Consider the following 13,186-nt stretch of genomic DNA (forward strand, 5'->3'; position numbering starts at 1 on the left):
AATGTGTAGGTGAGTGAGTGTATCTTTGGGTTTGCTTTCTTCTGTTCCTTTAAGAGTTAAACACATTTATAAATGAAATTATGTCACACACATTGTCATGTGGGTCTTTGAAGCTGTTGAATTTGTCCACTGAACAGTTGGTGTGTGTGTGTGTGTGTGTGTGTGTGTGTGTGTGTGTGTGTGTGTGTGTGTGTGTGTGTGTGTGTGTGTGTGTGTGTGTGTGTGTGTGTGTGTGTGTGTGTGTGTGTGTGTGTGTGTGTGAATAATTAAGTGTGTATACAGTATATCGATATTAAAGGATCAGTTCACCCTTATGACAGAAAGGTATATTTTCCCTCTTACTCCTATCCAGTTCTTCTGCTATTTTATTTCAGTGGGAACTATTTTGTTCCATAGGTGATAAAAAAAACTGGAAATCATCGATAGATAATCTATTATTTATCTTCATCGACCACAACATTTCTTTCAACATTTTGTTTTCATGCAACATCAAATACTTCAATTGTTCTGGAACATCTTTTTGTCATTCCAGTGAACTGACTCTTTACCTGAAACATTCAAAAGACTGGCACGATTTTCAAACACTTTCAGTATTAAAGAAGCATTACTTATCATATACTGTAAAATTATAGACAGCTTTATCATGAACTAGCCTAAAGGAAACGTCGGGCTTTACAGGTTTGGAGTTATTAGCACTCAGAGGTGTCCGAACCACTGTGAATAATAATTATGTGTTTATGAATGTGTAGGTGAGTGAGTGTATCTTTGGGTTTGCTTTCTTCTGTTCCTTTAAGAGTTAAACACATTTATAAATGAAATTATGTCACACACATTGTCATGTGGGTCTTTGAAGCTGTTGAATTTGTCCACTGAACAGTTGGTGTGTGTGTGTGTGTGTGTGTGTGTGTGTGTGTGTGTGTGTGTGTGTGTGTGTGTGTGTGTGTGTGTGTGTGTGTGTGTGTGTGTGTGTGTGTGTGTGTGTGTGTGTGTGTGTGTGTGTGTGTGTGTGTGTGTGACAGGCTCACGGACAGCAGAGCAGAGTCCTCAGGGCTCTCCAACTCTGGGACATCCGAGTGGGGCCAATGAGGACATCTGGGTGCTGCGCAGACCGCTGGCAGGTAAACTCAATGTGAATATGTATCTCAGGCATGCTGCATCATGCAATATGCAAGTCTGTGGTGGTGTAAGTAGAACTAGAAGATATTTCACTTAAGTTATAGTAGAAATAGCACCTAGTTTGTGACAAGTCTAATCAGTTATCCTCCATTACTGGTGTTTGTGTGTGAAGGTGGCGAGCGCAGTGGCAGTGTTGGAAGCCTCGGCAGTGTTCGCTCCACCAGCAGCTTGCAGAGCTCTGGGAACACACACGTTCTGACCACCCCGGCCCCGAGTCCACTGCCCGCACACACGCCGGGGGTCAACACACACGGCCTTAACGCCCCGGGCTTGCATGCACAATCTGAAGGAGTGAAGGTAAGACAAGATTTTTTATTTTTTGCGTGTGTGTTTTCATGTGCTTCCATCACATTGCTTCTGGATCTTTACAAAAACAAGCATGTCGTTTCTGGGAAACAGCAAAACATTTCCAGGAAACAAACACTAGTTACCTGGTTAACCACAACTCTGTTTCCTGCTTACTTTGTTCTTTCGTTGAAATCATTCATTTTCAGTTTCATTAAGATGGTGATCTCCTGGTTTGTCCTTTTTACGGAGTACGCAGTTAAATAAGCCTCCAAATGCCAAAACAAATCATGCATGCATGGCTGAACTGTAACATACTGTATCTAACATACTAACTTAAATCTATATTTATTGAAAATGTTTAAACCTTATACTATTGTTTGTAGTTCGTATGATTTGGGTCTGATATTTCAAGCCTTTATTTAATCAGATGAATCCCATTGAGATCATTGATCTCTTTTTCAAGGGAGACCTGCTCAAGTAGTTCCACATGAAACATCAGTACAGCATCATTTACATTATTATCCACAGAAACAGGTACCAATAGCTTCCGATTGAGTAGCATCCAACCGAGCTTTAAAAACATTTAGTGGCACCAGATTGCTCAGCTTCCATTCCTTTTGCAGACTATTCCAATACAGAGGAGCTACGCATCTAAAAGCTGTCTTCCCTAAGACAGTCCTAGCAGTTGGCACATTTAATAAAACCACAGCATTTGATCTCAGGCAGTAGCCACTTACAATTTTCCGTGAGATCAGGGAGCAGATATAAGATGGAAGTTTCCCTAACATGGCTTTGTATATAAAAATGTACCAGTGACTGAGCCTCCGTACAGTTAATGAAAGCAAACCAGCCCTTGCATACAGGGTACAGTGATGTGTTAATGCTTTACAATTTGTCACAAATCTTAGAGCACTGTGATACGCAGCATCTAACTTGACCAGGCAATTGGCATGTGCATTCATATACATCAGATCACCATCGTCCAGCACAGGTAAAAAGGTCACAGTGAATAGCCTTTTCCTGGCTTCAAGCGAGAAACAGGACTTGTTCCTGTAGAAGAAACCTAGCCTAACCCTCAGCTTTTTAAGCAGGTTATTTACATGAAGTTTAAAAGTGAGAAAATTATCAAGCCAGATACCAAGGTATTTGTAACAGGTAACCACTTCAAGTTTTATTACTTGCGTAGTTACAATATCTAAAACAGGCTCTGGTGTCTTTTTAGCTTTAGAAAAGAGCATTACCTTGGTTTTATCAACATTTAAAAGAAGCTTTAGTTCAGAGAGCTGAGTCTGAATAATGTTAAAAACAGCCTGTAATTTAACACCAGCCTCCTTAATGGAGGGACCTGCACAGTACATCACGGTATCATCCGCATAAAAATGTAAAGTGGCTTCATCGACATTTTCACCTAAACTGTTGATGTAGATGGAGAATAAAAGTGGACCTAAAACAGAACCTTGGGGAACACCATTTGAAATGTTCAACCACTCAGAAGACAGCCCATCGAAATGAACACATTGAGACCTTTCAGAGAGGTAGTTCACAAACCACCCCACTGCATGGCTGGACATGCCTATACTGGCTAGCCTCTGCTTTAAGATGCGATGATCAACGGTGTCAAACGCTTTGGACAGGTCAGAAAATAGAGCTGCACAACTCTGCTTATTATCTAAAATACTCGCCACATCATTCACCACTTTCATTGTGGCAGTGATGGTGCTATGTTGCTTTCTGAAGCCTGACTGATGTTTAGACAGGATATCATTTTTATATAAAAACTCCTTTACCTGTTCACTCACTAGGCGTTCGAGCACCTTCGCCAGAACTGACAACTTAGAGATTGGCCTATAGTTATTTAATAAGGTGGCCTCCCCTCCTTTTAGTAAAGGCAGGACATACGCTGACTTCCACAATTTTGGAATTGTATTTGTGCTGAGGGAGAGGTTAAAAAGAGTAGTAAGAGGTGGAGCAATAAAATCTGCAGCTATCTTTAAAAAGAAAGGTTCTAAGTTGTTCACGAACAACAGTAAAAGGAGTAAAACAAAAAGGGTTTTCCAAAACACGTTTTTCAGAGTCACAGACTGTAGTGTTCACAGAAACAGAGTTAGTGACAGAATCAAATAGAGAACCACAGGACACAAAATGCTCATTAATGCAATTTAGCATAGTAGCCCTGTCCGATATGGAGCCAGATGCTGTGGTAATGCACGGAGGTAGCTCATTACGGATATCACCGGTGGATAACGATTTAATGGCTTTCCAAAAAAAATTCAGGATTATTCAGATTCTTTGTGGTTACTGACAGATAGTACTTTGATTTATTTTGACCTCTGAGCCTGATTTCCTAGCCTTTGCCCAGGCCTCGTTTCTCTCATGCAGGAGACTGGACAGTTCAGCAGAAAACCAAGGACTGTCTCGTCCCTTCACTCTAAATGTATGCAGGGGTGCATGTCTATCAATGATCTCCATAAAACCAAGATAAAAATAAGACCATGCAGTTTCTACATCAGCACACAAATCGATTTTTCCCCAATCAAACCCAAACAGGTCATGAACAAAACCCTGCTCCACAAAATGCTTTATGTCTCTCTTAATGATAATGTGAGGTTTAACCTTTTGGACCTTAGTGTCCCTAATTGTGGCTACAACAGAGTGATCACTCAAATCATTTGCAAATACTCCCACAGATGAGTATTTATAGGGAACATTAGTTAAAATGAGATAGGGAGGATTTATTAGGGGACTTAGTGTTAGGACGAGTAGGACTGTCAACAATCTGAGTAACATTTAAAGAGATACAAAGGTTTTTAAAATCCTCTGACACTGCAGTTAACCATTCCCAGTTAAAATCTCCAAGTAGCACTATTTCCTTTTAGTCTAGTTGCGATAAAAGTTTTGCTAGTGAAGAAAAGGAGTCTTTGACAGCTGAGGGGGGTTTGTAACAACTCACTACCATGACCTGTTGACCCTTTGCCACTTCTATATTTATGGCTAAAAATTCAAATTGCTTAATGATAGATTTGGAAACTACAGTGGTTACACTGAACTTATTTTTAACATAAATGGCAACGCAACCACATTTATTAGGCCGGTCGGTACGATACACATTATAACCATTTAAGGCAATGTCAGAGTCCAAAATTGATTTGTTTAGCCATGTTTCTGATAAAACAATGACGTCAGCATCAGTCGAGGTTGCCCAAATGCGGACAAAGTCTAGTTTACCTAACAGACTGCGCACATTCAAGTGGATGAAACCCAACCCAGACCTAGCTTTAAAATCAGCAGGAGTAGCGATTTGACTACTACTACTGGGCGGACCAGGGTTTGGTTGCACATTTCCTGATAGCAATAATAACAAGAAAACCAGACATATTTTCCTTTTAAACGACGCACATACATTGTCATCTAATTTAGAAACACCAGCAAAGTCTGTGAAAGTGTGATTTGAGCTTAAGAAGCAGTCCTGAAGAACCATCATCGCAGGGAAACAAAAAAGACAAACATATTTTGTCGAGCAGATTGTCTGTGACAAGGCAACCGGTAACTGTTTGAGTATCACATCCGAACCTTTGCAGGGGATGCCCACTGCGGGCGGCAGAACAGACCTGAATCCAGTAGAATTTCTCTACTCTTGTTATTATATTCAAATGTAGTCACACTTTAACAAAATAATACGTGTGTCACGCTGGTCATGCTGCATGGTATTTGTGCAATAGGATTATATGTATTTTTGGAGGACTTTGCCAAACGATTTGCCCCAACGACAACATAAACCTGCATACTTGATTCAAGCTATTGAAGTGTCTTCAGTCAATTATATTTTGTGACTATGATGTCAACATTTTTTTTTCATTTGTCCACTGTCCTTACATTTTAATTCTGTATGTCACCCTACAGGTCTGCTCTCCAACACCTTTACCACATTCTTAAATTGATCTTATCACCGAATATACATAGCTAGTCTATTTTTAGGTAGTACCTTAAAAATTAATGAGTTACATGTAAGCCAAACTAGAAGGTGTTCCCATATTATTCTGGAAGTACATCCTCGGTACTTATTCTCAGATTTCTGCTGCATGTGTTGTTGTTGAACTGCAGGAAATGCAAACGGAATGTGCAGTCAGCCGACTGAGTAATAAGACACCTCTTGGATTTGTATGATTATGCTTGAGTAAATGTTTAATTTTCTGAGTGTGTGTGTGTTTTTTCAACTGTTTTTAGCTCCTGGCCACTGTGCTGTCCCAGTCTGTGAAAGCTAAGGAGCATCTCCTGGAGCAGTCGCAGTCTGTTGAGCAGTCAGCGAGTAAGCACACAAACTCACCCAAACACAAGATCAAAGCCTCAGCGTTACTTATAGTGAAAGTGTGTGCTATGATTCATTTAAGTCTAAAGTCTGTTCAGCTGCTGCCTTCTGCTATTTGATCAAAGACAGCAGTTATTTAAACAGATAATACAATGTCTATCCTCACTTCCTAATAAAAAAAGTGTAACACATTCTGTCTGGAGTAAATTAAGAGAGATCAAGGCGGTGTTTAACAGAACAACAAGTGCCCCATGGCTGGTTTGGATGACTGCTTTTATGAATATTCTTTCTTCATTTCACTTTTAGTCAACCTGGCCCTCTAAAGACCAGCTGTCTGTTCACATCAGACATGAGTACTGTTTCCGGTCCCCGTGCATAATAGTAATGATTTATTTATAAAGGCTGCTGTAAAATACGGTTCTGAACAGCCAGTGACAGTTTGCTCGATCCTGGGATTCATTATTTTTGGTTGTCAGGGTCATTTTCTGTTTCTTGAAATAAACGGAATAAAAACTTACATGAGCAGGGGAAGGAGAAAGAGACAGACCTCAAAAATCCAAATGCTCATAGAAAAGAAATATCAGCAGATGGTTCTCTGAAATGTATGTTGACTGGCAAGTTTCGCCATCATTTAATAACCACTGCATGTGTTTAACATTTTTACTAGGATTATATTGGATAGCTATATATATATTGTAGCTTGTAAACTTCATTCTCAAGTGATATTTGCAAGTTAACACTGTTAGCAGCTGCACTCCTCTTCAGTTAAGTGTCTGGGGCTTAGAAAAAGTAGATTCACAATATGTCTCGAAAACAAATGTTATACATTTATATAGACATGTATATGGTGTCTCAGATACACCACAACATTTTCACGATATGCCTGGCTTGATTTGATCCTCCAATGTTTCTCAACCTCAACATACAGCACTTTATCACTCTGTAACACAATGTTTTGGCTTTGCAACAAGTCACCAGGTTCCAGGTCCATTAAGTTGTTAATAATTTATTAGAACAGAGTTATAGTAAGATTTTGTTTCAGAGCAGAGACGTTTTTGAAGCTGTTTGTAAAATATTTATGGAGAAATAACTTCACATTTTGAACTCATAGTCGAGTGGAAACACCAAACAGGTGTCTTCCATGATCTTTAACCAAGGAAGTTCAGTATTTGTTCCCATTATAATAGAATTTGTCAATTATTACACATCATGTAACATAATACTTAGTTACGAATAAACTGTTCTAATAAATTATTAAGAAACTCGCCAGTATTTTATAAATGATTTTTCATGTGACAAACTGAGTGTCAAAATTTACTGATACAATTTAAAACAGACATACATCATGTTTGATCAATCAATCAATTAATACAATTTGATTCATATTTCCCAATATCACAAATGACAAATAAACCTCAGGAGAATTTACAATCCGTACAGCATACAACACCCTCTGTTCTTAGTCTCTGTCCCTGATCCACCAACCCAATATCAGAGAGGTAGATGCAACAAAGCTGACTCTTGGGTCTCCTCATGTTGCCTTCATCTTGGCCAAAAGTCACACTTTACCACACCGCAGACTACAGCCAATTAGCACCTACGTTACGGCTTGGTGAGAGAAATTAACTCTAGTTTACAGCAGGGGGATTCAGCGTGTAGGACTGTAGATACAGTATAAAAGCCGTTGTTATGGTATATATATACTTTTAATTGCAGCAGCGTTATTATTATCACACTGCTCTCACTCAGCACTTAGCTCTATTCCAGATGGCTGTGTCCTTGTGAAAATATCCTTGTATTAGAATGATAAGATTAGATGAAGATAAAAAAAGAACATGGTGTGTTATATTGTAATTATCAAAATATAAAAGGGTGAAATAACAAAACTGTCCTTTGCATTTCAAACGTAATTTGTTTAATTTCTTGTTTCTTGTTTTTCTCCCTTCTCTCACCTCTCGACCTATAGCCCAAGGCACCTCCAGTTGCACTGTTCATGAACAGCGGTCGTTTGAGCGGAAGGCAGAGGAGGATGATGGGAAAGTGAGTTCTTGGATGGCAGATTGGAGCCTCCTCTTTCTGTTCTTTCAGATTTTTCTCAAACAGTGCTTTGGTTTGAGAGAAATCTACATCTACAAGTGTGAGTTCATTGAGTTCATTGATTTCAGTGAGGCATCTGCCAAGGTGGCTGGGTTGCACCTGAACAGATGACACTCTGAAGATGGGCATGCAAATGTGTCACCATGGAGACAGGCATAGTAACCGACACATTGAGGAGTCTGTGGCTGTCTTGCCTACCTCCACCCACCCCCTCTCCTCACACCACACTGAGACGGCAAACACCCACATGCTGCCGCTCTGCTCTAGAACCAGTGCTGTCTGTTTTCTGTACCGGGTTAAATTCCATGTGTTCTAGAAGCAGGCCAATGAAGCAAGCTAGAATCAAGCATTTCTTAGTTACCAGGCGACAGCAGTGTTCTGTCATAGGTCATATTGCCATTAATCTAGATTGTTTTGATTCAAATAGTTAAATGTTGGAGTAGCTGTCCCTTCTGAGCATTGATACGATTGCAAGGTTTATAAAGGGTTGGTCAACCCAATGTACGATCCATTTATTCTATTATTCATGAAAACCCTGAAGTTATCTCATTGAGTATAGGTAGGTTGGTTTGTTAGTTTGTTCTGGTAGCTAAAGACAAACTGAAAAGCTAAGCTGGTCTTTATAATGTGTTCCACAACAGGTTTTCAATGTATTGTTATGATTTGCGTCTCAGATTGTGTTGGGTTACAGGGTTACATTTTGGGATTACAATGGAAGTTTCTGCACCTTTTCTACAAAAGATCTCTCCTGTGTGCTAGAGTAGGCTGTTATGGTGTGTTCTAGGACAGTCCTTACTCCTTAAGTTCTAGAACAGGCTGCAATGTTGTGATTTAAAACTTCTTCATTCCTATGTACTGGAGTAAACTGCTATGTTGTGTACTGAAATAGTCTTGCCCCCTATGTTCTAGAAGAAGGTTGTTGCATTCTAAAACCCCCGTTTCCCTTTTGTTTGACAGTAGGCTGTTATGTTGTGTTCTAGAACAGTATTGTCTCCTGGGTTCTAGAGCAGGCTGCTATAATGTGTTCTAGATAGAAGATAAGTAATTTCTCCTGTGTTCTAGAACGGCTGCTAAGTTGTGTTCTAGAACTGTCTTTTCTCCTCTCTTCTTGAATAAACTGCTATGTTTTATGCCAGAACACTCTTCTTCCCTGTGTTCTAGAACCGTATTCTCTCCCGTGTTCTAAAGCAGGCTGCAATGCTGTGTTCTAGAACAGTTCTGTGTGTTCCCTTTTCTAGAAGAATTCCCATGGACTCTTCTAGAAGCAGGAAGTAGTGTTCTTTGTTCTGTGTTCTAGAAGCAGGCAGTAGTGGCGTGGCTGGGTGAGTTTCAGCTGCAGTTCTACACCACCCACTTCCTCACCGCGGGATATGATCTAGACACCATTAGCTGCATGACCTGCGAGGTAAGGTCATGACACCTGACCACCTCACGCCCCGCCCCTTGTCTGTCAAGGCTCCGCCCAGCAAAACTCTCAAATCAGCTGACGTGGATGATGTCATCATGACCCTCCTGTCTCTGTCACCTGACCCCCTGGTGTGAGTCCTGAGCCTCAACCACTCATACTCTGTCTGCTTCATTTACATACCTGTATTCACACATGGCTGTGTGTTCCAGTCTGTGCTGTAATCGCTTCCCTGTGTTTGTCCTTGAGTGTGTTTTTAGTACTAGTGTGTGTTTGTGTATTGAAGGGGAGACAGTGGTATGACATAACCCTTCCTCAGAGCAGGGGACACTCATCAGAGATTGTCCAAAGCAAAATATTCCTGAAGGCATATCACACACAGCTCATGCACAATGTCAAATATGTGCATACTAATGTGTACATTTTGAGAGAAAAAAACTCCCATAGTAGTTTTATGCTGAATTCTTAGTGTGACTAAGTGTGCTTTGTGTTGAAGGACCTGACGGCAATTGGGGTCATGAAGCCCGGACATCGAAAGAAGTTAACATCAGAGATCAGCAAGCTGCCGTCCACAGACTGGCTGCCAGACAACAAGCCTGTAAGGTTCTCACGTGTACTACACAAAATATGAAAAGGAGAGATATTGTAGCTGCATGAACACAAGAATATACGGTGTATACGTATATACACCCTCAAATCTCTTTAAAGAATCTGCTAAGAAACTAGTTTTTCTGAATCAAAATGAAATAGAATTGTACTCTGTAACTTGTAAGCTGTGCACAAGCTTTTCATATTGTGCTCATGTATGTGTGCTCCTGTGTGTGTTTTAGGCTAACCTGGGAGACTGGCTGTCTCACCTGGGCCTGAGTCAGTACTACCAGGTTCTGGTGCAGAATGGGTATGAAAACATTGACTTCATCTCCGACATCAGCCTTGAAGATCTGCAAGAGATTGGCATTACCAAACTTGGTAAGACTCAGCTACATTATTTAGATTTAGAATATTATTTTGAAAAGCTTGTAGATATATAGATTGTCTTGTACCTACAAATAACAATTATACATACAGTATATATTACAAATGTGATGGTCAGACTTGTCGCATACCGTAATTCTGTTCTATCTGTAATATTGACATACATTATTCAGCTTGTTGTGAATCACTGAGCATTTATTTTGCTAACAGACCTTCATAGAACAGAATACTGCAAATAAAATAACTATCTGTCTCCTCCACACTGCTGCCTCCCCTCAGGCCATCAAAAGAAGCTGATGTTGGGAGTGAGGAGACTAAAGGACCTGCAGAGGGGGGAAAGGGGGTCTGAGGACGTTCAGAGCTCCTCTTCCCCTCCCCCCAGCCCAGGTGGCAGCACCAGCTCAGAGGCCCGGAGGGAGGCGAGGAAGCAGAGAGACGGTGCCCCCAGCCCGCTGGCCAAACCTCGCCCAGGTCCCCCACATTCACAGACGCCTCCCCACACTCCAACACAAACCCCACCACAAACCCCCCCACATGGCCGGACCCAGCAGGCCTCCCCCAGGGCTCGGCCGCGACCCTCCACCCAGTTGGCAGCAGCAGATTCATCAGTGCCACTGCTCCGCCTGCCCAGTGAGGAGGAAGAGCGACGGAGAACTCACAGTCTCATTGGCTCAGAGTCAGACTCTAGATACGCCACTGTGTGCCGCAGCAGCTCCGCACATCCTGCCCCTAATGATGTCACTGTAAACCGCAGCCAATCATCCGTCACGCTCCGTCCCCGGCGTAAAGGTCGGCCCCCAACACCACCTAAACGCTCCTGTTCTTCCATTACTGGGGGCGATGGGGATGCAGAGGGGCAGGTGGAGGGTCTGCTGGGGCCGCCAAGCTATCGAGAGCGGCGAGCCAGTGACTGCGGTAGCCTGGGTTCCGCTTTAAGGTCTCAGGACTCAGGGGGCCTGGAGAGATCAGAGGGGAATTCTGGGAGTGTTCGTAGCCTCGCTGCTATGCTGGAAACATCCATCGTGGGTGGAGCCAAAACCCTGCCGAGGAATGTGGGAGGAAGCACCAGCTACCTACAGGTGAATCATTCAGATCTTCTACTAAGTAAAAGTAACAATGCCACAGTGCGAAAATAAGTAAAGCTCCAGTGTTGAAAATATTACTTAAGTAACAATAGGCGCTTTCACACCAAGTACTTTGCCATACTTAGTTCATCAGAACACTTTAGTTCAGATTAACTAAAGAGCAGATCGCGTTCACACCGGAATAAGTCCCTGAGGAAGGATTAGGCAAATGAAGCCGCTGACGTCACTTCTTCTTCTTCTGCTTTGGGTTTACTGGCAGGCTGCAAACAACTTCACAGCATATACTGCCACCCAAACTGCTGGGAGTCCCAGCATCTCCTCATCACTCCACCGCTCCCACGTTTTATTTTGTGTTGCCATAAGTTAGTCTCTCTGCGTTTGTGCGCTTGGCTAATGCTAATGCTAATAATGCTAATACGAGCAAATAAAATGGCGGCTTCACAAAACTTTTGGGGAGTTTTACGGGGCGTGGTTTGCAATCCGCCCAGCCAATCAGAAATGGGAACCTTTTTCTCCCATGAAAGTACCTGCTCTCTAGCAGGGACTGAAACGTTTCTAGTGAACTAAGTTCTAGTTCTGGATTTTTTTGGTGTGAACGCAAATGTTCGGAACTATATCGGAACTATACTGGGAAAAGTACTCCGGTGTGAAAGCGCCTATTGAAAAAATTTAAAAATGCTAAAAAACATTAAGTATCCCAAGTAAAAGTTTTGAATTATATTGCTGAATTATAATTAGTAATGCATTATTGTGGACATCACTTTAATTCATTGTATGTTCTGTATCCAATGCTTGGTGATAATACATCATCATTTATTAGTGGATTTATATTTTGTTATTGTATTAATAATCTGAATTTGCAAAGTAACTGGAGCCCTCAAATAAATGTAAGAGATTAAAAGTATAAAGTAACAAAAAAAGGAAAATACTCAAGTGCAAGTTCCTTTATAAATAAACTTTGTTGCTTTACAACACTCGTTTATACTATGGCGACAATAGTTAAATAGATGTTTTAGCAAAAAGCATGTGTAACACTCATGTGACCCCAGGTGAGTCCCCCTGTTCTACGTCGGCAGGCAGGTGCAGGAGGTCTTGGCTCAGAGGAAGAGGATGTCTTAAGTCGGCGCCGGACCATCTGCGGACTGGAAGCCCTCCCTTGTGATCCCATCGACTTGTTACCACGGCAACCAGTCCAGCAACGCCCAGAGCCTCGGCCCCGCTCCACCATGGTTTCTTCCTCATCATCAGAGATCTCGGACAGCACAGCAACGCTCCGACGAAGGCCACGTCCCGTGCCGACAGACTCCGAGGCGCCTGCATCCGTTGATGCTAACGCCGTTACTATGACAACAGGCTCTGAAACCATACGCAGGAAACAACGCAGATCTGATCAAACAGAAAGTGTCACTCCTAGCAATAACCAGGTGGACTCTCCCAGCAGTCACACAGAGAGTAGTCGTAAAATCGTAGGCGAGCCGCAGCAGAACGGCAGCGTGGTGCTGAGGCGGAGGCCGGTGTCCGATGTTGCTGATAGGACGGAGGAGAGCTGTGAGTGGATGGAGGCCAGGAAGTCCTTGAAGCCACCTGTCTCACCAAAACCCTGCACAGTCACCATGAGGAATACACAGACTGACCCCCCAACCCCCACGCGCAGGGTCCCCATACCAGGGCCTGACAGTATGGAGCCGGCACAGAGCCCTGGTGAGACACACACATTTACTCACTAAAATTAAAGATTTGGTCATTGAGTTTAGATTCTTCTTATATTAATTTGTATTTAAACACTCTATGATCATATTGCTTTAAATGCATGTGTAGCCAATGTAGGTTGTTTTTATGATTAAAGCATTCAAG

At 42.0% G+C, this 13,186-nt stretch overlaps 1 protein-coding gene across 5 annotated transcripts in view; it reads left to right on the forward strand.

The window, feature by feature from the left end:
* The window catches only part of LOC307024107 (uncharacterized protein), a 35,638-nt gene that overhangs the window by 17,969 nt on the left and 4,483 nt on the right, over positions 1 to 13,186 (forward strand). For 2 of the 5 annotated variants that reach the window (XM_079657936.1, XM_079657940.1), the window contains 9 exons: positions 1,020 to 1,118; positions 1,289 to 1,473; positions 5,689 to 5,770; positions 7,737 to 7,810; positions 9,165 to 9,272; positions 9,769 to 9,870; positions 10,103 to 10,241; positions 10,527 to 11,326; positions 12,382 to 13,033. In XM_079657936.1, the coding sequence (XP_079514062.1) occupies positions 1,020 to 1,118; positions 1,289 to 1,473; positions 5,689 to 5,770; positions 7,737 to 7,810; positions 9,165 to 9,272; positions 9,769 to 9,870; positions 10,103 to 10,241; positions 10,527 to 11,326; positions 12,382 to 13,033 (2,241 nt within the window). The remainder of the gene's footprint in view (positions 1 to 1,019; positions 1,119 to 1,288; positions 1,474 to 5,688; positions 5,771 to 7,736; positions 7,811 to 9,164; positions 9,273 to 9,768; positions 9,871 to 10,102; positions 10,242 to 10,526; positions 11,327 to 12,381; positions 13,034 to 13,186) is intronic. The other 3 variants (XM_079657938.1, XM_079657937.1, XM_079657939.1) reach the window with 3 other exon arrangements.

This window comes from Notothenia rossii (genome assembly GCF_949606895.1).
Source record: "Notothenia rossii genome assembly, chromosome: 1".
In the NCBI taxonomy this organism is placed as follows: domain Eukaryota; kingdom Metazoa; phylum Chordata; class Actinopteri; order Perciformes; family Nototheniidae; genus Notothenia; species Notothenia rossii.